Source organism: Alternaria dauci, chromosome 6 (assembly GCF_042100115.1).
Source record: "Alternaria dauci strain A2016 chromosome 6, whole genome shotgun sequence".
Lineage (NCBI taxonomy): Eukaryota > Fungi > Ascomycota > Dothideomycetes > Pleosporales > Pleosporaceae > Alternaria > Alternaria dauci.
In genome coordinates, this window is record NC_091277.1 from 1,359,427 (window position 1) to 1,384,723 (window position 25,297).

General features: G+C 52.8%; 8 protein-coding genes across 8 annotated transcripts; 5 read left to right on the top strand and 3 right to left on the bottom strand.

Annotated features, from left to right (window-relative positions):
- Positions 1-439: 439 nt before the first annotated feature.
- Positions 440-1,322, bottom strand: ACET3X_006793 (uncharacterized protein; the record flags this gene model as incomplete). The annotated part of the gene is made up of 3 exons (XM_069452962.1): positions 440-1,145; positions 1,194-1,255; positions 1,320-1,322. 3 exons carry the CDS (start codon positions 1,320-1,322, stop codon positions 440-442), a joined length of 771 nt encoding a protein of 256 aa, XP_069305561.1.
- Positions 1,323-1,919: 597 nt separating this feature from the next.
- Positions 1,920-3,368, bottom strand: ACET3X_006794 (uncharacterized protein; the record flags this gene model as incomplete). The annotated part of the gene is made up of 4 exons (XM_069452963.1): positions 1,920-2,373; positions 2,427-3,102; positions 3,156-3,291; positions 3,342-3,368. 4 exons carry the CDS (start codon positions 3,366-3,368, stop codon positions 1,920-1,922), a joined length of 1,293 nt encoding a protein of 430 aa, XP_069305562.1.
- Positions 3,369-7,644: 4,276 nt separating this feature from the next.
- Positions 7,645-10,230, bottom strand: ACET3X_006795 (uncharacterized protein; the record flags this gene model as incomplete). The annotated part of the gene is made up of 4 exons (XM_069452964.1): positions 7,645-8,274; positions 8,328-8,814; positions 8,869-9,946; positions 10,152-10,230. 4 exons carry the CDS (start codon positions 10,228-10,230, stop codon positions 7,645-7,647), a joined length of 2,274 nt encoding a protein of 757 aa, XP_069305563.1.
- Positions 10,231-10,708: 478 nt separating this feature from the next.
- ACET3X_006796 (uncharacterized protein) lies at positions 10,709-12,451 on the top strand (the record flags this gene model as incomplete). Its single annotated transcript, XM_069452965.1, has 2 exons — positions 10,709-10,840; positions 10,892-12,451. The coding sequence occupies 2 exons, from the start codon at positions 10,709-10,711 to the stop codon at positions 12,449-12,451; spliced, it is 1,692 nt and encodes a 563-aa protein (XP_069305564.1).
- A 2,550-nt stretch (positions 12,452-15,001) lies between these two features.
- Positions 15,002-16,282, top strand: ACET3X_006797 (uncharacterized protein; the record flags this gene model as incomplete). Its single annotated transcript, XM_069452966.1, has 1 exon — positions 15,002-16,282. One exon carries the CDS (start codon positions 15,002-15,004, stop codon positions 16,280-16,282), a length of 1,281 nt encoding a protein of 426 aa, XP_069305565.1.
- Positions 16,283-19,295: 3,013 nt separating this feature from the next.
- Positions 19,296-20,116, top strand: ACET3X_006798 (uncharacterized protein; the record flags this gene model as incomplete). The annotated part of the gene is made up of 3 exons (XM_069452967.1): positions 19,296-19,325; positions 19,639-19,694; positions 19,999-20,116. 3 exons carry the CDS (start codon positions 19,296-19,298, stop codon positions 20,114-20,116), a joined length of 204 nt encoding a protein of 67 aa, XP_069305566.1.
- Positions 20,117-20,666: 550 nt separating this feature from the next.
- On the top strand, positions 20,667-21,701 carry ACET3X_006799 (uncharacterized protein; the record flags this gene model as incomplete). Its single annotated transcript, XM_069452969.1, has 1 exon — positions 20,667-21,701. One exon carries the CDS (start codon positions 20,667-20,669, stop codon positions 21,699-21,701), a length of 1,035 nt encoding a protein of 344 aa, XP_069305567.1.
- Positions 21,702-22,680: 979 nt separating this feature from the next.
- Positions 22,681-24,315, top strand: ACET3X_006800 (uncharacterized protein). Its single transcript, XM_069452970.1, has one exon. It carries the CDS (start codon positions 22,791-22,793, stop codon positions 24,246-24,248), a length of 1,458 nt encoding a protein of 485 aa, XP_069305568.1. The 5' UTR covers positions 22,681-22,790; the 3' UTR covers positions 24,249-24,315.
- Positions 24,316-25,297: the final 982 nt, after the last annotated feature.

Here is a 25,297-nt window from a genome sequence, read left to right on the forward strand (position 1 = left end):
CGGAACAAACAGCCCAGGGAAACGGAGCCGATCGGGTTCGAGTGTGAGACTCCATCGGTCGGCACCATGACACTCTTCGCGGAGCCGTATCCTCTTCGTACGGATCCGCAAATGTCAACTCGTCGCCCAAACATTGGTTCCAACATCATATCGCTTTGTCCACTCTTCTCCGCTTACAGTCGTACCGTACCAAAGACAGAGGAATGCTATGCTTTCGGGCCTCGTCCTCGGATACTCTCTGGATATGTTTGCTGTGTTTTAGATCTTGTTAGGTCAACGCAAAACATCGCAGATACCTATAGACACTAACTGGTATCGGCGATGCAATCTAGTCGCTGCGGACTTCTCGCATGGATTTTGTTAGCAAGCTACTCAATTGTACATTTAGAACCCTCGGACCACAGTGGAGATTATAAACGTCCGAGGCTCATTTTCCCATTCAACTACTTCCGTCTACCGCCTTCACCAAATCCCCAAACATTGCGCTAAAGCTATGATAATAATCATCCGCACTATCCGTCAAGAAAATCCAATCTGCCGTGTTCTGGACCTGCTGCACTACAAAGTCCAGCACTTCTTCACTCAGATTCGGCAAAGCATGCAGTATGACTGCCAGCCTCGAACGCTGAATCTTGTGTGCTTGCAACGGAACCATAACGTCTCTGTCAAGCCATTTGTCAAATGTCTCTTCGAAGACGACAGTAAGATCGGTGAGGTTGAGGTAGGATTCTTGCAGTACCGTAGGTGATGTGAGTATAGAGGTGGGTATCAGACCGGGATTGTGAGCTACAAAGCGATCGCTGAACGCTGTGTTGTTTTTGATTGCCTGCCTCGCAGTCTTTAGGTATGCGTAGTTGTCCTCGTCGAACGTGCTTGGTGTCTCATCCAAGAAGACGCCATCAACGCGCATCTTGGTGATGTTTGACACTTTCGGCCAGCGCGCGTACGTATCGATTTCTGCCAAGACGCTTTCGATGGGCTTGTCTGCGTAATGCGTTGCGACGTATCCCAATGTTCGAATGTTTGGATAGGCTCGCAGTCTGGGCACCTCATCGAGGTAGACTTGGTCGGGGAGTGACCCCATACAGGGGCCTGAGCATGGGTTGACGATGACGGTGAAGTCTACATCTCTATACGCTTTTGCTCTAGGTTCCCGTTAGTGTCCAACAAGACCCCAAGGGAGATATACATACGCTGCGTATAGCGGGTCCCATGCGCCCGCACTTGGGTACACGTAGAGCGGAACAAGTACAGACTGCAGAGATGAGGATACAAAGTCAGTGGATGTCTCACATGCATTTCGTACAGGTAAAACTTACCATGGCAGGATAGTACCTTGAATAGTGGCTATGGAAAAGAAGATCGTCCGCTGTATAAGACTTTAGGCCGGGAGGACAGACTTCTAGATGCTGGAATGCCTTGCATGGATGATGCATTGGCTCGGCGCATACGGCATGTGGTACCAGATAGCGGGAAGTGGACCTATCCGCGGCTGAAGCCACGGTCTCTAGATGAAAAAACTATATTGTATGCATAGAGTTGTGCGCGGCGTGTGCTTGTCATGTTCGTCGCATCCTGCGTTCCGTCCAATGGCAGTCGCTTCCGGCAGATGGGCTGGGAGAAATCGATTTCCATATTGCAGGCCAAGGTCGACAAATAACCGGGGATATGAAAACGATAGGGAACGGACCGTCGCACAAAACGAGACCATGGTATTGGCAATACAACATGCGTCTATCCACATTTACTTGCGTCTTTTCCTTCTTGCGAACTTGGCGACTCTTCGCGATTTCATGTAGCCGGCACGAGCTCAAATAGACTTACTACTGTCTCACCTTCTGGAATCATTTCCAATGTTCGCACGGAGCTTTGACCCTGCATGTGGATGGCGTAATTAGGATTTCGTTGAGACATTGCATCTACAAACTCGAAATGCTGGTACTGCTACTTGGATTTTCTGGTTTCTTCAGTCCAAATTGATCCATTTCCATCTCAACGAGTGCCTGTTCATCATTGTCTGCATGCCGTATTTCGAAAGTTTTGGTGTATGTAATAGTGTTGAGGTCTTGTCCGCCGTTTGAGACAACCGATCTCCCCGGACCACTGGCCGGTGCACTGCCTCCTCTCCTCATTCCATGACTTTGGCTGCCATATGCGTAGTAAGGCCGGTCGGGGGTGGCCTTGGTTGTACCAAGAATCTTGGGGAACAAGTGAACGAGGATGACGCGCAGTGCAGGCAAGCAGGCGCAGATGACTCCGATGTTGATTTCGATGTTTGACCAGTTGATCACATCAGATTGGTCCCATGTTGGATTCGCGGAAGAGGCGAAGTGGACGAGAGACTGCAGACGGAGAATTGATATGATGGTCACACTGAGCTTCGAGTTAGCAATTGTCCTTGAGTGACAGTTTGTAAGGTGACTCACAATGTGCCAACGCAAAACATGACAGTAACGCCAAGCTTCTTACGCCAGGTCAGCTGTAGGCGGAAAACCTCGTACAAGGGTAAAGCAAGCATCCAAATATCTAGGACGATGCTGATGATGGCGTTTGACCACACTAATCCGTTGATATCGATACATTGTTCTGATCTCTCCTTGTCCCAATTCGTCCAGTAAAAGGATATCGGTCGACATTGAAAGATGGCGGCGAATATGAATGCAACGCCGTTGAGACAGTTGAACGCAACCGTAGCCCAAAGCAACCGCCTGATCATCGGCGCTGGGAAGATCCGGAGAAAGAAGAAAAGAAGTGTGAGCTTCAGAAGCGCAATCTGTATGAAATATAGAATTTCCAGGGCGTAAAGGTATCTGACGAAGTTGGTGATTTGCTCGAAGCTGACTGTCCATACATCTCTTCCGAGACCATTTGGAACGATGGCTCTATCGATAATAATGACGGATGGTACACCAGCTACCAGTGTGACTAAGACGCTGTAATCATCGTAGCCGAGCTCTCCGACGGAGAACACGGCCTTGTAAATAATCCTGGAGAGTGCGCAGACAACGGCGACGACCGAAAGAATCAAATTTGATGCGCGAATAGACTCGCCGGAATAACGGATCGGAGCGTGGCAACTTGTCGAAGTGACGTTCTTGGTCGCTAAGGAAGGTAATCAGCAACACTCGATATCACGATGAGAATGAGGCACTCACTCAAACTCTGCTTCAGTGTGCACGATTGCATGACACAGGCTTCTACCTCGCCTTGCAATCTAGCATCTGCGCATATCAAGGTCAGGTCTGTGTGCTGAACAGGTGATTGGGCAACTGCCGTAGTAAGACACGCTTGCTGAGGACGCAATCAGTACGTGTTGAGAGCTTTGCTCGAATTGGACATACTGCGCATTGAGGAAGTTGCTTGGCCATAGCCACTACAGCCGATTCCTGGGCAACTGCTAGCTGCACCCATGCCAGCAATGGGAGCAACAATTCCAGGAGCTTCATCCTTCTTCGTATTCATACGCGATTTTGTGTATGATCGAACGGCCAGGAAGTGAGAGGCGGAAACGAAGAAAAATCGGTGATCCGGGACACGCCCCTACTACAAACTCCCGGGGAGGTCAGAGAATATCAAGAGCTGTCAGAAACGCTAGGCCAGGTCGTCTAGTCTCCTGGGACCTCTTCTATATGAGACTCCATAACGGCAAGTAATGAATGCAGGTACATTTAACCAGTGGATATGACAGACGGCAACTGCGGATCGCGGTTTGGAGTGGGGCTGAACCGCCTCTGCTGGCGCTGCTATTCAAGAGTCATGCATCTTGCGCATCAGAGGTGCAATTCTCGCCGTAGAGATGATCCCTGGCATGTGCACGGAAAGCCTGGCACTAGATTCATGGTTGTTGAACGCCGGCCAACGACCCAGCTGAAACTCGGGGCGAATGGGGAAGTTGCTCCAGACCAGTTGAAGTGGGCCTTTGCTAACGCTTCGCCGGCCAGACGCTACCAACGACGGAGGGCATACTTTTCAGGAACAGGGGATTTCTGACGCCAAATGCGATTCGCTTAATATGCAGGACGATGATGAGGCTCCAGAAAGGAGACACGTCCTTCCCTGCAACCATCTGACTGCCCAGGTGGTCAGCACAGAACATCTAAACATATGCAACTTAGCTCAGACACTATGCTTTGATTATTATCCTGCTATGACATTGTTGATTTTGTGTAGATGAAGGCATTCGAGGTCCTGGAAGCTTGACCGAAGATGGTCCTGGAGTGAGTGGTTCATTCCGGAACGCCACAGGCGAGCGATTCTGTGCATAGGGAAGCGACTTGGCGTACGCCACTGCCACAGTAGCAGCACACTTGCTTGCCGTTTGCTTCGACCGCCGCTGTCTTTGCGGCTTGTTTGCTTTTGGAAGATCATGTACCCTGACTCTTTCAACGTTGGTGATCGACTTGTGGAGCTTGAGGCGGCTTTTAAGATACGCGAGACAAGAATATAACCTTGGAAGCATTGCATTTGGTTGAAACCATGTGGCTCCGAGTATAGGAGCTAAACAGCTCAGAAACAGCCATTTCTTCGACTGACATTCCATACCACGCCCTCATAGGGTAGAAATCGACCACTATCTAGACAGCTAGACAGCTAGCCGAAAGGCGTTGGGTTTTTTCCCTTTGATGGCGTGATACCGCCATACCGTACCTAGGAATGTGTGGAACGCGTGTCCTAGCACACGGTCCGTGGCAACCCTGAAAACCCAGCCGCTTGTTGAGCACCTGTAGCAGCTTCTCGGTACCATGACAATCTCGCCGCTCTCAAGCTGAGTGGCTCTCTCATCGTGTTGAGCAACCAAAAAAAAACCCCAAAACGGCCTAGGAGCCATGCCCCAGACACTATCAAGCCACGTTCGAAGCATCCTGTAGGCCAATGTCGGTGGTTGATCTAAAAAATTCTATCCGCCGGTGTATTTCAATGACATCGCCACAGGTTGGGTTGTTGAATTCATCGATGTTACCTCACACGGAAGCATTAGCAAAACACGTTCTAGCCGATGCTTCAGCCTTACAAGATACACCTGATGCACAATCGAAACAGACCCATGCGACGGGTTAAAGTTCCGTCACTATGAGTGCCCACTTTCCCCTTTCTCGCCTGCTCGAAATCGTCTGTATCCGAGTCGATGTTAGTGGGGCATCATGGCCATGGCGTGAGTTTTGACTCGCAGTCTTCCTCTCGATTCAAGCACAACATGCATGGGGCATCCCCCAGGATTACGATGCGCCGCGGATGGAGTTCGTGCTTCCGGTTTCGAAAGTTTATTGTCGGCCCGACGTCGTAATCCCCGAATCACAAGTGCAGCTCTTTGCTTTTTTAATTTAGACGCCATGGCGTAAGTCGTCGGGACGATGCAGACGCAACCATCCTGACCGCACATCCAATGGTGTTTTTATGATCCAGCGCAGTGGTGCCCCTAAGCTTGACTAGCGCGTCAGCGGATGGCATCCCAAGGTTCCGACAATATATCGCCATCACCTCTAGCGACCTGACAACCTCCAACAGCCACGAGAAATCCTGGAGTGCTGCTGATTCGGAGTAACATCTTAGAGATAGTAATCTACAACCCCGGGGCAATACGACATTGTCTATGTCATGGTTAAGTCTCTACTCTGCTATAGCTACACGTCAGCTTCGACTGCCACTTTCGGGACACACCCTTTGTTACTCGTCAGAGTTCCGGGAACCTTGGAACCTTGGAAACTTTGAATGGGATCAGACCTCGGGACTGACGCGTGACAATACGCGGCTAACGCAGGCATTGGCAGCTGTCTCTACCTATGCGAACACATGGCAATGTACTTGCATGGCCTTCGTTTACCACCCTTGGACCTATACGGATCGATCTTTGGGTAGCGTGTACCAAACGGTGAGCCGCCGGCAGCATGCATTGGCATGTGCCAGGGGGTGACAATCACAACGTGGGCATGACGATAGCGACCACTACTCTCAGCCAACTAGCCAAAGTCGATTCTACACGCAAGCTTGATATCGAGCACGTTGCAAGGAAGCTATGGTACTTTCTGGTCCGTTGCCCCTAATGGTTTCACCATCTGCTTTGGTCATTGCTACCCTCCCAGACCACTCTTTTCGGGATTCTACGTCAATATACAAATGTATTCGGGAATAGGACCACCAGGAAGAAAAGAGAATTGTAATCAACTCTGTGGCCGATGCTGACACCACCACTGTCCACCTCTTTGTTGTCCTACCCGTTTCCAGTTCTGGTTCTATTTGCCCTGGTGACGTTTACGTCTAGATGCTTCATAACTCAGGCCACCACATCCAATTTTTTGCATGATCGGTAAGGCTCAAGCACTCCTGAGGACCCCAAGCATACACCAACAACATTTGCCGAGAGCCTATTCCTCTACCTGCATCACGATGCTTACTGAACTCGGCCTGACCGTATTCAATCCAGCGATTTTAGCCTTCCTTTGGATCCATAATATCGTTCCGCAACGGACCGTACCTCAAGAGTGACTGCAAGTAGGTCCATGATCCCCCAAGCTTTGACAGATCAGACTACGAGCATGATTCGCATGTGCATCCGCGGCTACGTTTGCAGATGCGCAAAGCTAAAGCCACCCAAAAGCCTTTGAGGCCGCCTCATGCAGGTCGCAGCTGTAACTTTCCGGTCTGACGCACGACACTTGGGGCTGTACCGCAGCGTGGTCATGGCGATCACACGCACTAACTTCAGCTCCCCGGGGCCGTCTTCAGCTCTTGTGTAAGCTTCTTCGATGTGGGATTGGTCTACTCTCGTACTCCTGCCGTCCAATACGGATTCTGAATAATTTGCCACAGAATTCATGTTGTGTCATGAAATCTGGGTGCCGAAATCCCATACTCGAGTTGGCTTTTGCGCCACTGTTCGAGTTATGCGAGTTTCTGATGACACATGGCGTGATGCCTTTAACACTTTGAAGTGCGTAGACCGATCGATCGGAGGTTGATCGTACCTACAGCCGCTATGCTCATTTACGACCTACCAAGCGTCTACTGCTCTTCATGTTTTCCAAAACTTAGGTTGGACTTTGATTGGAACCGGAGTCAGACAGTCAACGACACAAACTCATCACTGATTCAAAAAAAAATCCCTTGGGTATTCGTATGGGGGTGCGCAAGCAGAGAGTGTAACCTCCTTCACGGCTGTTAAGAGGATCCATGGCTGTTCAATATGCTATAAAGCAGTCTTGTTATGTCTCCAAAGCATCTCTCCATCGCCACTTTTTTGTGATTCTCACAAAAGACGGAGCATTCGAAGATGAACAAAACGACAAGAATGCATCGGAATATCGTTGATTCGCTCGTCGCGGATATCAAAAGGTATCGTCTCCATCATTCCCTAATTCCCAAGTCCTCAGCCCGCTCTCAAAGGGTTGAAAGTATGTACTTGAGCCTGAACCAAACAAAAATATACAGTCTCCATGGGAGGTAAACATGAAAGCGGAGATGACTTCCCACGGGAACGCCAAGGAATTACAACGTCCCGTCATATCATGCTCATGTCACCTTGCCAGCCCGCTGTGGATGCAAAACAAAAGTCCAACGCAACAAACGCCGCCCAATGGTATTGGAATGAAGACAGGATTGATAGTAAAACAAATATCAAGAACAATAGTCCAGGGTGCATCGGATGGATTACCGTCCAAACAAGCCGCTGCCCACACTAATGGTACCGAGACCACTGCGCTGTGTCAATGGTGCTCGCGCCGCATCCGATCGGCCGGCACCTGGTAGACCTGGTGCAGTGTTTGGCTCTGCGTTGATGGGTCGCATACTGCCACCCCAACGTTGGCCACCTTGTTCCTGTGGTATATCCATGTGCTGCGCCGCAGGACTTGACATCATACCATATGTTTCTCTGCTCAGGACACCCATGTTGTTGCGAGGGTCGGAGCCAGGTGTATCGGCGTAGGCCGGATGATCGATGGGCGCGCGCTTCATGTGTAGGACTGGTGATTCTGCTTCGCCTAATAGACCGTTTGCATTGTGAGCGTTCGAGGACGGCGGGTTCGAGTTCGCTTCGATGGTGGAGGCAGAGCCGTTGGGAGCTGAGAGATCAACCATGCGACGCTGACCAGCTGGTGTTTGGTAGCTGGGTACGCGGGACGGTCCTGGAGGGTAGCGGCTCTCCTGGTGTGAGGGATGCCGTGGATTGGCCCATGGCGTACTTTCTAAGAATTGCTCTTCTGCGGCTGCCTCGTCTGCTGTTGTCGTTCTGTTGTAGGTACGGAACGAGGGAGGCGGTGCTGGAGCACGCGTTGCAATCTGCCGCGCCGAATCAGCTGCTAGTTCTCTAGCAGTTGCGTTCAGCCACTTACCTTCATTGCTCGAAGATCCTCGTCAATCTCTGTTGGCCGCGCCGCACTGATGTCTGGTGCTGCCGGGAACCCTACGTATTTGGCGACGCCCGACAGGACAGAGACCTCCAGATTGTATGCTGTCTGATGCCTGATCTGGTCAGACCGCTTCTCAGGTAGCCGAACCATGTATTCAGTCTCGTCACAACCAAGCTGGCGTCGTCCGCGTTGCAGTTCAAATACTCGCTGGTTGCACTCTTCGAGAATCTCTTCGCGGATATGTCGCACAGTCTGGAAGTATTGACTGTGCATTTGGTGCCGCTCTGCTGCTGTGATTATCTCCAGGTTCTTTTGTTTGTATTCCAGGAGCCTCGTCTCGTATGCGATCTTGTCGGCGCGTCGGTCGTCGACGCACTTGATCATGGCAACGTACTCGGGGTGGACGCAGTTTGGCTGCTTGAGCATTTCTAGCTCCCGTTCGAGTCCCGCTATCTGCTCGTCGCATAGCCTGGTGGCAGTTAGCAGCTGGTACCAGGAGTAGAATTGGAGGCATATCGCTTACTTCTCTCGGAAGAGCTTGAACTTCTTTTCGATCTTTGCAAGTTCGTCAATGGCCTGCTTCTTCTTGGTCACTTCCTCGTCGAGCACCGCGCTATCCTCGTCGTCGTGCTCGCCCTCAGCTTCAGCATCGTGTGCTTCGGCCGCTGCGAACGTCTCGGCGTAGGCATAGCTAGGGTCCTCCATCTTCCTTTTCCCCCTTCTGCCACCTTTCCTTGGTTTTGTGTGTTTCGCGACAGTGGCCATTTCGTTGACGGTCTGCGCGGCGATGTCGGCTTGTCGCTCTTCGAGTTCTAGTTCCTCTCGTGCGAGGGCCGATAGGTGCTCTTCGGCGTTCTCGAGCTCTTCGTCTGCGTCCATCTGCCCCTGTCGGTCCGCTGCAGCATCAGCCAGACCATCGAGCGCTGAGCCCTTTGCGTTGACGCTTCGCTTCCGTGATGGCTCCTCTTCACGCTCATCCACAGGACTTCTCTCGGCACTAGTGCGCTTCCTTTTCATGCCGACATGTTCGAGGTTCGCCGCTTCGGATGCTGCGATTAGCGAGAGAGAGTGCAGAGGGTTCTCGGCAGCGGGTGCTTCGCCCATGATTGCGTCGTCTGCGATGGCAGAGGGTGTGGGTGGGGCCGAATCATCGTGCTCGATGGTTTTGGAGTGCGCGAGCTTGCTGGGAGTTCTTGTGTAGATGGGCTCGGAGAGTAGTGACGTCTCTGTAGCCGTGCGCGCGAGCTTTCGAGGCGTGTTGTGCAGCCGCTCCGTCTCAGCCTCTGAGTCGTCCTCGTCCATGTCTGCTACTGCAGACGGGCGCGGTGTGGGTTCTGACTGGTCGTCTGATGCGTCTCCGAGCTCGCTCAAGCTGCTAGAGCCATTGTCGGCGATGTCATCGAAGCCATTAGGGGCTTGGTCGGCCGGCAGTGATTCTGTAAGCACTGTAGCCGGAGCTGCCATGGTAGACAGCATCGCGGCAGCGATTGCAGTAGGATCGTCGGTAGCAGCCGTTGGTCTTTGCGCTGGCGCAGGGTGGTGTGGGTGGGAGGCTGTAGAGGCGGGGTCAGGTAATTCTATCGTGGGTGTTGGAATTGCGCCTGTGAGGGGCTGTTAGATGTGGTGCATGTTCGGCCGACGTGGGCAAGAGGCGTGGTGAGGGAGGCACGTTCGCGACGCCCGTCGTCGCCTCGGTTGTTGGTGCAAAGATGGAGCGTCTTCGGAGAGGCGAACAAGGGCGCAACGGTGCCCTGTACAAATGCGAACGAGCACACGGGGGCTGCGAGGGAGGAGGTGCTAACGTACTTTGAGTGTGCGCGACTTGGTCGGTGGTGCCGGGAGCGGTTCTCGAGGTGCTCCGTCTCGTCTGTTCGGGCGCGCCCATAGTGCGCCCACGCCGGAGACTGCCTCAACTCGTGACCAATGTCCCGGGAACGAGGTGCAACGAGTGCGGTAGAGCCCTGCGGTCGTGTATGGGCGTTCTGGGAGGCGGCGGGCGCTGGGTCCGGTGAGCGGTCAAAAACAGTGCTGCTGGCGTGCAGGCCGCGGGCGTCGAGGGTGAGTGTGGGGATGGGCGACGGCGGCAGGAGCGAGCGGGTGGCAGGCGTGAGACGTGTGTAGACGGCGGGGAGCAGGCGCGGGAGGGCGACGCTCATGGGCTCGTGTGGTGTGAATGTGGAGGGCAGCTTGGTCGGGATGGTCTAAACTGCGCTCAGAAGCGGGTCGACTGCCGGGAGGAGGCCCTGAGAGTCTTGCGAATGACCGCACTACCCTACCCCCGTTTGAGCCTAGCGCCCATCGCCCGTGAGGCTCCACCAAAACTTTTCGACGAGCTTGCTGTTGGCACCGTCTCGATTGTCGCAATGGCCAAATCAAAGGACAAACGCTCTGCAAAGACAGACACGCCCAAGAAGAGTCACAAGTCAGACACTTCATTCATCAAGGTCGACAAGAAAGCGTTTGACCCGGCGCTAGCATCGCTATTTGCGACCAGTGTACGTCTGTCGCATACACGTGCTGACGACCGATTGCTAACCCATGTCTAGGCGGGGCCTGTACAGGCGCCTCCAAAGTCACGGTACCAGGCGCCCGCCCAGGAGAAGGCGTCCGAGGACTCGAGTGAAGATGAAGACGAAGGCGATGCGAACGATGCAGAACTGAGCTCGGCCTCTGAAAGCCTGCCCTCGGACGACGACGACGACGACGATGAGGACGAAGATGCGGACATGTCAGATGCCAGCGAAGAATCCGAGTCCAAGGACGAGGCAGCGCTAGCAAAGCTGCGTGAAGCTGCACTGCACGGCGCAGTGGAAAAGCCCAAGAAGCGCAAGCGGGGTGACAAGGAGGAAATCGAGGATGCCTACATGCGAAAACTGGCACGAGAGGAAGAAAAGGAGGAGGAGCAAAGACAGAAGAAGCGCAAGACAGAGGAAGAGGACGAAGACGATGAGGATGAAGAATCTTCAGACGAAGACGACCAAGACGAATCCTCGGGAGAAGAGGACGAGGACGAGGATGCCGAAGACATCAACGATGCAGACAAGGCCGAAGACTTCACAATCCCCAAGCACGAGTCGCTCATGGACAAGACCGACCAGAGCGCTTCTGAAGTGGAAAAGGCATCGCGCACCGTCTTCCTGAGCAATGTCTCTGTCGAGTGCATCAATTCAAAGCCCGCTGAAAAGGCCCTCAAGAAGCACCTAGAGTCCTTCATTCCCGACCTCGCCGATAACAAGCCCCCGCACAAGATCGAGTCGATACGTTTCCGCTCGACAGCATTCGGTACCTCGCTACCCAAACGCGCTGCCTTTGCAACCAAAGACATCATGGATGCGACCACAAAGAGCACAAATGCGTATGTCGTGTACACAACCAAGGTCGCCGCGAGGGAGGCTGTCAAGAGGCTAAACGGCTCCATGCTGCTCAAGCGCCACCTCCACGTCGACTCATTGGCCCATCCATACAAAGTCGACCACCGCCGCTGCGTCTTCGTCGGCAACCTTCCCTTTGTAGACGACGAATCCCAAACACCCGTGGCCGAGGGCGAGAAGCCCAAGAAGAAGAGGCCTGCTTCCGACGTTGAGGAAGGTCTCTGGACACACTTTGCCAAATGCGGCAAGATTGAGAGCGTGCGCGTAGTCCGCGATGCAAAGACGAGAGTCGGCAAGGGATTTGCCTACGTACAGTTCGTCGATGAGAACGGCGTAGAAGCCGCGCTGCAACTCAACGAAAAAATGTTCCCGCCTATGCTTCCCCGCAAACTCCGTGTTACGCGTTGCAAAGCCGAGAGGAAGAACAAGGATAAGCCGAGAGGACCACCACCATCCAAGACAGAGGGGCCAACAAAGGGCAGACCCGGTGCTGGCTACAAGCAAAAGCTCACCGAAGAGCAGAAGTCACAACAGGGACGTGCGAGATCGATGCTGGGCAAGGTCGCCAAGGCACAAACGAAGGAGGGTTTCGTGTTTGAAGGCCACAGAGCGAGCGAGAGGCAGGGTAAGAGTGGGCTCAAGTTCAAGGGCAGTGGAGGCAAGAAGAAGGGTCCCAATGGACGGAAAAGCAGAAGTGCGGGCTGGAAGAAGACGGGTGGCAAGAAACAGGGATAATCACAGAATCCAGCCTGCGAACACGGAAGCTGCAGAACACATACAGCTATCATGGGGTTCAATCGATGCATCACATGCAAATTTCTACAATAGAGCTTGCAATCTTCAACAAGTGACGTGTTACGGTGAAGCCATACGACAAAGGCGCGCGTGGCTGCCTCAGCACTTCACCGTACTCTTCACCTTCACCTCCCGTCTGAACTTACACGTGAGCTCCAATAGATACGAAATATAAATCTCGTCTTCATCGCTCCTCGCACGCCGCTCATCAGGAATTGTGGCCCAAGATGTGGGCGACTTTGAGATTACGGCTGCAGCCATTCAACTCTCTTGGCTTTGCTGTCCTTCAGCTGCAGTTTCTTGACGTAAAAGCCTTCAACACAGAGCATCTTTGAGATGGGCTCACCTGAGCTGTCCACTCGTTCCCCGTTGCTGAACAGCCACAACATCTCAACAAGACATACCAAGATCGTCAAAAAGAAAAGGACTCTCAAACCTCGCAAACTATTGCAGTCTAAACTCAAAACCAGAAATGGCTTGTTGAAGACAGCCATTACCGATCAGTCAGATCTGATGCAGATGTAAGTTTAGTGTAAAGCATCCACATTGTCCAAGTACTAACATTGTGGCAGCGCAAAACGCAACTCTCTCCAGTCTCCCTTGCTCCGACTCCCCGGAGAGATACGAAACAAGATCTGGGAGTACGCAGTCGGATACCACCAAGTTGACATACACGACTATTCCCCCGTTAGAAGATGGGACATTAGACTTACACACGTCACCCGCGCACTCGAGAGCGGCCCAACACCTTCTCGCTTCTTCGCAAGTCCACGATTTTCTGTTCCCAAAGTATGCAGACAAATGTACGTCGAAACGTCGGCGATGGTGTATACCCTCAACAACTTTGGTTTCGACAGCCTTGATACTTTTGATCGATGGATCTTGAATCGCGCACCGGGCCAGAAAGTTCTCGTCACCTCTGTCGATGTGCCCTTTGGGTATTACAATCTTTACAAGGACGGCTTCCGCAAACCGTTCCGCAGAACGTTTCCAAATCTCCAGAGGGTGCGATTGCATTCCCAGATGGCATTGCTGAGCCAGCGAGTGGTTGCTAGCACTTGGTTACAAACAATTCCTATCAAGGAATCCCTCGAAGCTACCAAGAAGAGGTTTGTGGAAAAGATCAAAGAGAAGGAAGGGAAAGATATTGACGTGGGCTGGTACAAGATTATAACGAGCCCTTTGGCTTACTTGCACTATTGAGGAACCTGGGCTTGCTTTGGCGACGACGCACAATCCAGAACGATGATCAAGGAGGGCTTTGTTCGATTCGGAAGAAGACATATCTGTCGAGAAGGGTCCTCACACGGTCTGCCGCCGAGTCTGCCGACTACACCTGTAGTTGTGTTTGAGTGACAAGTCGGCATCAACAACAAGGTTGTTGGGTACCCGGACGAACCATGCATGTCCTAAAGCAACCTTGCAAGGCACTGGTCCGGACGCATTGCGACCGAGAAAGGAAACAGCACTCTCGAGAGTCGAATAGACACGGATCGTCTTGTCACATAGGTGCATTTGCTTACTCTGGCACTTATTTAATTCAATCTAATCTAATCACGTCATTTCCATCCAGGACCCCGAGACATTTGTGCAATATAGTATGCAACCCGTCACTCTGTACGCTGCTATGGGTTTCTGTCTGGAGGAACGGGTAGGTCAGGGTCTGGATGTTCTCAACTCTGTCTGATGCGATCCAGCTTTGCTGGTGTGTTTGCTAGTCTGTGCAAGTCCCCTCGACTGTACGGATTGTAGGTATGCTTGTTGATGGACATCTGCGGATAATTCCTGCTAAGAAGCTAAGCATCGCCATCCATGGTACGGCTATGACCCATAGACGATGAGCGACTCACATCTCCCGAAACACCATCGCCACCATAGCCAACGGACCATATATGAAAACATATATGTGTCATCATCCTCTCTTGTCTCTTGTTGTTAAACTAAGCACCGAATACTGGATGATCCATACACGACTATTTCCCCATTAAAAGATAGGACATGAGACGTAATTACGTCACCCGCGGACTTGAGAGTGGGTGAAGACCAGCAACACCAGGCAGCTTCATATAATTTTTTTCGATATCACAACAACCACGGTACCACGCCGAGAACCACGGTACAGCGGTGACTCAGACGAATCAGACCCAGCGAACCAAAACCAAAGCCATACACAATCAAGCGTTCCCTAAAGATCAACCCAATAATTTTCACGATACAGTAGGCCTCCCAGAGACCGAAAAGCGACGTTACACTTTCGTGGAGAGCGGGTGAACACACCATCTTGATTACGTTTCCAAGAATCACCTCACTTCACCTCTATTGGCGAGCTCGCCCCTCACCCACGGTAGGCGCTTGCCTTCACCGCACCATAGTGGTCGTTTCCACATATAAAACTAAGAGATACCTTCTTCTGTTTATCTTCTTCCTCCATCAACTCTACTCTTCCATCAACTCTACTCTGCTATCCATCTGTTTAACACAGCCACCACGATGACATCGCCTACCATCCTTCCCGCAGACACCATCAGGCGCGTCAAGAATCGAGACACATCCCTTATCCAGCCTGAAGAGAACGGCACAAGAAAGATTTCTCTAGGCTTGCTAAGCCCACCCTCTTCAATCTCGTCCAGAAGCAGTTCCAGTCAATCTTCGACATCAGTCGCCACGCCATTCATCTCGACACCAGTATCTTTCGACTCTCCACAGACAAACGAATTTCTTGGACTTACTCAAGGCAAAGCCTTGGAGCTCTTTGAGAGCAGGCGGAACAAAGAGAATGAGACTGGAGCACACCTCTCTTTAGAGAAATGGGTGATCGACCATGTCGTCGCAATCTGTGAAGAGGCACAAGATTCCGGGGATGACTGGATGAAATTCATGGAAGAGGCTGGGATCAAGAAGGAAGTACAACACGCCATCATGAGAGAAGAGCATGCAACTATACGTGGCATTCAATCCTTGTCTTGTTGGCTTGAAGACATCATCGAGACGAACTATCTTGCCCTCGTGGACATGAACGCCCGCATACTAGAAGAGTTGACTCGTCCGTTGGGAGTGCATTTGAGAGGGGGGGCAGGAGATGAATATACTGTCCCTCAAATGCCCGGTGGTCATTTGGCGCTATACAAGAGCGTCGAGTTCCGAAGATGCAAAGGGGTCATTTCCGAAGATGGATCAGTCAATTTGGCACGTCTCGAGTCGACCGGACCAACCGATTTCGCGAGACGAGGTGGTCTGTATTTCACGAATCAGCTGTGGGTGGCCAGACATTACGCGACTCTAATCACCGATGCCTGTCCAGTCGCAGACCGACGTACTGTGGAGCTCCACGTCCCGCTATCTCACTTGGAGAACATGAAGGTGTGGAATTTGCGATTCGAGGACGAAGCCTTCAAGCAGCTTTTGTTCTTCTCGAGACGCGATGAAAAATACCCGAAACACATATCGCAGCTACGTGCAGCGCATGGCATAATCTCAGGACCGATTGGTCATGTCCACAATCTGGCTTTCGGAAAGATGTCAAGTTGGAACATGATCACAGAAAAGCATCAGCTACAGGAGAAGGAGAAGGTTGAGGACGACAAAGGAAATCAGACAGAGGTCACCAAGTACGGAAAGCAGTGGGTTTGGATCAAAGAGGAGTCAGTGGCACAACTTGAAACAGACTGTAAAGACAAGGTATATCTGAGACTACCCCATCAGAGTTTCAAGCTTGTGGTTGAGCCATGGGGCGACAAATCTGTGAAGGACAAGAGCGGTATGGTTGCTTGATAGTTGGATCCTAGTGCTCTCCATGACACGACATGTGTAGTTCAGTATGCCTGTCCGTAGTCTACGTGGAAGGTCGGCTGAAGGAACTAGAGATATGATAGTATGCGCGCCTCAAAATACGAAGAGTTTTGGTACTCTTCCACCTCTTGAACCACTTGTAGAATTTTATATGACTCATATTGATTGAGGTGCATTGTTTAGGTGATAAATGTTTCTAAGATCTCTATAAAAGTGGTTTCCTCTTTTAGCTAGCCGTTAATCTTCTGTGATGAAACAGGACCGTATTGCACTCAGTACTGGGTGTCGGTCCATTGCATATGCTGTCTTCGTCCATTTCCTCTCGTACCTGCTGTATATCCTGGGCATCTGAGACGGTGTGTCTGAAAGCCCACAGCCTTTGGCGCGAGTTAATCGCAGCCCGGAAGCTGTCTGTGGACGCCCATTCTTTGATGCTTCTTCCTTCGTCTGCCTTTTCTTCTCCCCCAGAGTCGTCATCTGACAGCTCGATCGGCCCGTCTGCCTAATTATAGTCAAGGATTACCGGATACCTTACGAGTGAATAAAGCATGACATATGGGCCGTAATAACACCCGTGACATGTTTCCCTAGTCGCCCGTCTCGGCTCGGCTCCTGAGTTGGATATTGCTGGTGGTGCTTTTTGTAGAACTGGTGAGATTAAGGCACTGAATTCGAAAGCCGTGATACCTTCTTGAGCATGAGAAATCGTCTGGTGATATTTCACAAGCGCCGGTCAGAGCGTCCGTCTTACAAGCCAGTAAGCCGCAGTTAAAGCTAAAGACCATGACTGGTGCGATACGGCGCAGTGGGCGCAATGTTGAACGGCTGGGGGATCTGCGGAGGCGCGAACTCTAATCACACATCAAATACTGTAAGAGCCGCAATGTGCAGCAAGATCAAGATGAAACGAGCACGGTGGTGCACGCGACAGGTGCTTCACCGATGTTCCCTTGTCAACTGGAGCACCGGTTTCATCCGGGATGTGCTAAACACGACCATTATCCCGATCCGAAGAGGAAGGCGGCACTAACGGCTGTGGGGGATGGGTCAGCATTTGCTCAAGTCCAACATAATCACCAATGCATCCACTGCCGGGTCAGAGGTTCGGAACTCGATTGCCATGAACGTAGTGTTGGTGGAAGAAGGGTGGTACAGAAGCGGCTGATAATCCCAACGTAAACTTCCTGTGGGATTCTCGCGTGCTGCACGGCATCGAGCTTATGGTCGCCCAAGGATGAACGCGTGGGTTGTGTGTGTGTGTGTGTGTGTGTGTGTGTGTGTGTGGATGGGGCCATGCACACCAACGGAAGATGTAACCTGATTAGATTAACGCGATGAGCAATCGAAATTGATACGCTGCGATACAGGGCTGGTGGCAGATACGTAGCCGAGCTGCAGCGGCACCGTTCTGGTACTTGGGTTCGCGTGTCGCGCGAATGGTGCAATGGCGGAAGTGAGGCATTTGATTGACTGCTGTGGAACCCGTATAGATGAAGGTGCAGTATCTCGAACAGAGTCCACAACGGGTGCCAGAGTGTCTGACAGTGCCCAAACTCATGACAGTGTGCCGGCAGAGGTAGGGTCGGGTACTATGTCAAACGATGATGGAATGTGTCAAGGCAGCGCGAGGCGAGCCTCTGGCCAAGGAATCTGTTCCCCCTTGCATTTCATGTGGTTGCCTCTCGAGATGACATCCATCTTCAGCCGCCGGACGAAAAGCACATGTTAGAGTATATGGGCCGAAGTAGCAACAAAATTGTGCGACTTGCGAGCGGCCGAACCATCGCCTTGGGTCCGAGGAGGATGACGCAGTGTGGTGTGTGGCGGAAAATGCCAGTGGCTGGTCTTGAGGCCTACCGACCTTGAGACAAGGACCGTACGTGTCTCGGCTCGAAGAGTCGAGATTCAAAGTAGAACAGGAGCCTTTCGTTCGTTTTGCGCGGCATGAGCGCACTCTTTTCTCCATGCGAAGCAGGGTCGACGTGACGATCGCAAGCTTGGACGCTCGAGTGGCTCGGGTCGGGGGAGGGGGGGGTCAGACTCTTGCCCGCCTGCATTCGCGTTCTGTTGTGCTTACTGTACAGCCAACGTGACGGCGGTGCATACTGCGTACATCCATAACAGGATGTGCAAGGAAGGGGCGGAATGCTATCATTCACTATTACTCCCATTGTTGTCACATGGCATGGGGCTTTCTAAATCACGTTGACAACTTTCTTGAGACGTGGGCGAGACAGAAGCTGGGCCAATAGACGTAAGAGACAGGCGTGGCGGCTTCTAGTCGAGCGCGAAGCAGCGCGTCGCCTGAGGCACGTGTGGCGGCTGAAGGGCGTTGGGCTCCCCACGGAACGATGTGTGTTCGCAATGCGGCAGTGCTCTGTCAGACGCAGAAGCCTGCGGTTTACCGGTGGATAAAGCGTCACATGTTGCAGCAGTGAGCGACGAGGCTGTTGTTTCTCGTCCCCTGTATGTCGATTCGCGATGGAACGGATAGGTCTTGCCAGGGCAGAGCCAGCTCAGAGTTTGGCGCCCGCCCGTACCGGCGTACTATGGTACCCAACCTGCAACGGATCTGCCGTCCGGGGGCGGAGCAATTTCCAAGGACGCGCCAATCGAAAAGCTGGTACCAGCACAATGCCCTGTCCTCGACATCATGTGTGCACTGTGATTTGTCTGACGCTGAAATTCAATGTCCAAGTGGAAGGGGAATTACACAGAGTTGTGAAAGACATGAGCGGTTTGGCGCTGGGCTGAAGGTGGGAAGCACGTGTCGACTCTACCCACGTCATCGGTTGAGCCTCGGGACGTCGGGGTTTTGCGCCAACCCCGCCTCACTCGTTAGCTTCCCGAGAGCAACTTGGATGATTCGGGATGGAGACGCATTCTTCTAAACGGAAGCAAAGGGGAACTGTGATGCGCGCGGTCTGCCTCTGTTGCACCTGGCCAACTCTTCCGTGGAGGAGGAGAATGCACTGTGGCTGTCTTGCCCACAAGTATGGGGCCACTCAATCCCTGCGAGCCGCTAGTGAGCTTAGCGTGTCGGCGGGTCATCGAATTATAGGCGTCGCCGACCGCTCCTTCCTGAGCTCTTTCGCGCCTTCCAATCATCTGGTCCTCCTCCCCAGAGCATTTTAGCACCATCATTCTACGCATCTTCAACGCGTCCGGGGCTCCAGCAAGCACCGCGATACACCAAGACGTATAAGAAATACCCAAAACACCCCTCTCTATCCTGCGCTTGCCCTCAAAGGTTCGTCCGGCACAAGTTCCCTCGCGCCTGGTCGACAGGTCAAGAAGATCGGCCTGTAACCTCGACTCGCAAATCTCCCCAACCACAGACCGTGGAGCAAGAGATCACGGGATCGCACTTTGCTGCAGACCACAACACCCATTGGTAAGTTGACCCCATTCCTCGCGCCCTGATCTGCATACGCGTGCTCGTTGCGCCTATGGTCGCGATGTTCGCTGCCTGTACGCCTGCGGCTCTAAATCGCATTCGCTTCCACTTCATCATGGAACCATCTTGAACCAAGGCGCAGCCATGCAGAGACATCGCCCTTGTTGTCGCAGCGCCATGCTACCACGTCCCCTCGACATGACGCGCTGTCGCCTCTCCGGCCTTTTCTTTCTTACAAGCAGACCTCATGCTCTGACCCTACGCGTCCGCTTCACATGTTCAAGCGCTGACGTCGCATTAGTTCCGCAACACACAGCCCACCAAGCCTCTTGTATCGCGCTCTCTGCCCGCTACTTGGACCACGCTGCTGTCACCTGCGCAACGACAATATACATTTGTCCGCTTGCTGGTCGCCCTAGGCTTCAAAGCCGGAAGTTATCTAAGCCTGCTTGTCATTTCGACGGCGCAGCAACCGACACTTCGCCCAGCTACTGATCAAGGTAAGTGTCCACCGTCATGCATATGCACGTTGCACCCTTGACTGCCAATGTGCCAACGCATCGCCCGCCCAGCCAGCACATGCCAACTTCGACATCATTAGCTGACAGCACTCCTAACTGTGTAGACAGTTCTCATCTTCATTTCTAACTGGTGAATACCCGCAACGACCATTCCCCACTACGGCGCGGCCCTCTAGAGTGCAGTTTCACCCTCGACAAAACGCTTTACCATTTGTAAACGCGCACTGCCCCCTCGGCGCCCAATCGCAACCTTTGCGCCTCTAAACTCAAGGCTCCAGCCGTGCGCTCTAGCGAAGTCGCCTCAACTAAGCGTGGCCACTGACAACACATCGAGAGCTGACCCTGCCCTGAACGCGACCCAGTCTCCCTGCGCTACGCGCCTACTGCAATCCTCCCACTATCCTCGTCTCTAACCACCAAACAAGCCAACGTTGGAGACGTCTTCACCATGACCGACTACGCCCAATTCTCGCAATCCCATCATGGGCCAGCACCCACTCAGCAACAGATGCAACAGTTTGGCCAACAATCCTCTCCAATCCTCCCCTCCCAGGGTTACAACCATGGCGGTGCGCCACACCCTCAACATCACCAGCAGATGGGATTTCCGCAGCAACAAGCGTACATGGCCGCTGGTATGCAGAATCCGTACATGGCATCTCAACAGGCACAGCATCAGCAGGCTGCAGCATTAGCCACGGCTGCTGCTGCTGGTCCCGCTGGATACTATGACCAGAACGCTATCCCGGGTCAACTTGCGCAGGACCCGCGCGCATCTCCACGCATGTCAGTGTCTCAGATGAAGGGCGACGGACGCGTGGCTCCACGATCTCCCACCAATGTCTCCAACGCGATGAACAATGCGCTCCCATCTCAAGTCCAAATGACGCCGACTCAGATGCAACAACAACGACGCATGAGCACGCAGATCAGCAGCCCCGCGATGCAACAACCCCAGCCTGTAATGAACCACGGCGGGCCCAGGCCTTCAGTCCCTCCAATGACCCAGCAACCCCAGCACCAACAATCACCAGAGCTCGTCGCCGGAGGAGCGCAGCCTGAGGAGGCACCCCTCTACGTAAATGCCAAGCAGTTCCATCGCATCTTGAAAAGGCGTCTCGCAAGGCAAAAGCTCGAGGACGCGCTGAGGCTAACGTCCAAGGGACGCAAGCCATACCTGCACGAGTCCAGGCACAACCATGCTATGCGCCGTCCCCGTGGTCCGGGTGGCCGCTTCTTGACTGCAGAGGAGGTGGCTGCGATGGACAACGCGGCTGCAAAAGGCGAGGGTGAAGATGGCAACAAGGAAAACGCGTCCATGCCTTCCAAGCCCGCCAGCTCTGGGCCAAAGCGCAAGGCATCCGCGACGCAGCTCAAAGGAACACCGACTATCAAGAAGAACAAGGCGGGTGCCGTGCAGCGTCACAGCACAAGTGAAGAGGACGAAGAAGAGGACGACGACGATGTTGAAGACGAGGGCTAGGTTGCCATCGCCGCCAACATCTGATGTTCATTCTACGATTCGACTTCTACACCTCTTTAATCTCGACATCTGATATTCTTGCCAGTTCCTTTCGGGAGCTCCCCTTCATTTCACGACTTACGAAGCGAGTGCTTTTGGGAAACCCGGTTGGCTTATGCATTTTACCCCTGTTGTCAGTTACGGACGCTTTCACACACAAATTGTCTTAGCTAGGGACTGGGTGGGATTGGGTCACACACACACGGCGGGGCGGTCGGAGCATACGGCACTCACTCGGACGTTGGGAGTTATGTTGTTGCTTTCTATTCCTGTCTGCAGATGCGTGGACTATCTTTTGTGCTTTGTTATCTTCTTGTCTTATCTGTTATGATCAAATACCCACACTCGCTATCTAGCTTGGCGAGAATACCCAACCACTGGCCTGGAGTGCCAGTGGCTACAATAGAAAGGGTCCTCCTTCATCGGACGAAAATCAATACCATTCCACTTACTCAAATAAGGCTCGCAAGTACCAATTGTTGTTTTTTGATATTCGAAGTCGGTTGTGATGTAGGCTGCTCTCAGCGTCAAGGTAGAGCGGCATACCAGCTGGTGTATAACTCGACGCGATGTTTGCATGATATATCACATTGTGCGTGCAACCGAGCTGTCAAAATCACGATGTTTCCGCTGCTGAGGATTGTGATCTGTACTGCCATCGTACGTCGGAGTTGCACCAGTCTTCCCGTATGTCGGTCTTCCAAGGTTGTCTCTCCGATCTGTCAGCCTCGCGCCTGACTGCGAAGGGATTTGCAACATGCTTAATCAGACATGCGACTGGGCGGATGCATGAGAACTGCGTGCAGATCTCCACCGTAGTCGATTGGTCATTGCTAAGTAATTCGCTGCGGAATTGGTGTGCGGAACCGCGCCTCGGTAAGCAAGCGGAGATCTGCACCTGAGAGTGCGGAGCTTCTGCAGGCCGGACATGTACACCAATTTCGACTGTGCTACGATAAGCACTCTTCTGGCTACTTCCATGTACGACCTACATGATGACTTCTTCGTCGTGCAGCCCCGTTACCCCTCATTCATCACAAGAGCGAAAACATGACGAAGAGCCCAGCCAGCCAGCACTCTTCGGAAGAGTCAGTCCGAGAAGTACAGAACGATCCATACGATGAGCTTGACGACCAAGAAAGAGATAGGATCGAGGAAGAGTGGCGAAACAGCATCCGCCTGAAGGTCGACCTTCGGCTTTGCAGCATCGCGGGTATTCTGTGCTCGCTCAACCTACTCGACAGCGGCGTAATATCTAGCGCATCTGTCACATCGATGCTCAGTGACCTGGAACTGGATGTCGGTAACAGATACTCAGTCTCCATCTTCATCTTTACAATCGCGAGCATCGCTTTCCAGTTGCCGTCGACAATTGCTGTTCGCACCTTTGGTCCGCGCATCTGGTTCGCCTTCATCACCTTTTGTTTTGGCATCATTACCCTGTGCACGGCTTTCGTACAGACATGGCGGCAAATGATTGCGCTTCGCATCCTGCTCGGCATTGCCATGTCGGGTATTTATCCTGGATTAACGTATCTCATCTCGACATGGTATACGCGGAAAGAGCAACAGGTTCGCTTTGCCCTGATGCAGAGTGGAGAAGTCATTGTCTTGGCGACGGGCGGTATCGTCAACTTCGGGCTCAACCAGCTTGATGGCCAGTATCTCAAGGGCTGGCAGTGGATGTTCGTGGTGCAAGGAAGTATCACTGCGTTCTTTGGCATCTTGACCTATTGGTGGATGGTCGACTTTCCCGAGCACGCGCAGAACTCTTTCTACTTCCTCACGCCCCACGAGAGCGCGGTGGCATCTTCTCGCATTCAAAAGGACAGAGGCGATGTCAAGCCTGACGAATTTGCTTGGTCTAAGGTTTTTGCCCACGCTAAGGATGCAAAAGTTTATGGATTCTGCATCCTTTACTTCCTGCAGAACCTTGTCTCGACATCGCTCTCGTACTTCCTGCCCATCATACTGCAAGGCGGAATGGGCTTCTCTTCCGACAAATCGATTCTGCTCTCGGCGCCACCTTATTACTACGCGGTTCTCCCCGCCATCTTGTCCTCGATTATCGGCGACAAGTTCCAGCTCAGAGGGCCGATCATAGTTTTCAATTGCGTTTCTCTCATCATCGGGTTTTGTATGCTGGGCTTCTCGGACCAAGTCACCGTGAGATATATCGGCACCTATCTTGCGACCGGAGCATACGTGGCGAACTGGGCTGCTATGGCAACTTATCAAGCAAACAATATTTGCGGTCAGTGGAAGAGGGTATTCACAGCCGCAATGGTCACGGCCTTCAACGGAGCAGGAGGTATCGCTGGAAGCTTCATTGTCAGGCAATCGGAGAGTCCGAAGTACATGACGGCGATTTGGGTGAGCATAGGGAGTCACATTTTGATCATTGGACTGGTTGGTGTGTTCTCAGTGTTTTTCTACATTTCGAACAAGCGGCAGACGAAGGGAAAGCAACTACTGGAGGGGACCGAGGGTTTCAGATTCACTTATTAGACGAAGATCGTAGAGCAGAATGCGGTTGACCTAAGACAGACCCTGAGAAAAATCCATCGTACCCGGGTTCCCAGTCGCATTACAGTGCCGCCTATTTCTGACCATGCTTACGTATACCCTGTGCCATTGGGCACCAGTCGGCGTCGATGAGTCGAGGCTGGTGCATCGTGAGCTAGCAACGCACCCAGGCAACAGCAGAAACAAGTGAGCTTGTCATGCAGAGAATGGGTCGCCGACACGCTTGACCAGCCACAGAAACATGGGATGAAAGCGGGTTGACGTCGGTGTGGGGACTGACTGGGACAAGGCGGATTGGCTCGTGCTGAGTCGCTCACCAGCATCGTCAACCCAACTCCCGTCTGTCTCACCACTCCCGGCTGCTACAGCACGAGCATCCCCTGCAGTCCTGGATCGTGAGCGCTCCTAGCAAGTCATTTTATTTGCACCCTCTATTTTCTTCTTCTCCAGCTGCTGGCCGCCGACTTGGTAGCGTCAAGCAGCTTCCCCCCTGTCCAGCTGGCCCCTCGAACGGCAACAGCACCCCCGTGGCCCTCCGCCGAGCTTATGCGCATCGGCACAGGCTGTATATACATTTCACAACCTCCTCCGACACGCCCTACCCACGTTCTAAGACTGCGCCGCCCTTGCCGCCGCCACAATGGTGTTCCTAGGCATATACCGCGCCATCTACGACTATGAGCCCCAAAGCAGCAATGAAATCGCCCTTGACGAGGGCGACATCTTGATGGTCCTGGAGAAGTCGACGATTGATGCCTGGTGGAAAGCGAAGAAGAAGGGACGCGATGGAGACGATGAAGAGCCCGAGGGCTTGATTCCAAACAACTACATTGAAGAGGTATGCTGCGCCTCGTCCACAGCACAGAGCCCAGCTTGGGTCGCAGAGCTGCATCAAACACAACGCCAATGTTTGTGTGTGTTTCTGTAGTCTGCAGACTGACAATCTTCACAGGCCGCACCCATCGCCCGCGCCCGAGCCCTGTTCGATTACGACCGCCAGACAGACGAGGAGCTCTCTTTCAAAGAGGATG

Coding starts and splice junctions, on each gene's coding strand:
- ACET3X_006800 (XM_069452970.1), top strand. CDS start 22,791: ATGACGAAGAGCCCAGCCAGCCAGCACTCTTCGGAAGAGTCAGTCCGA.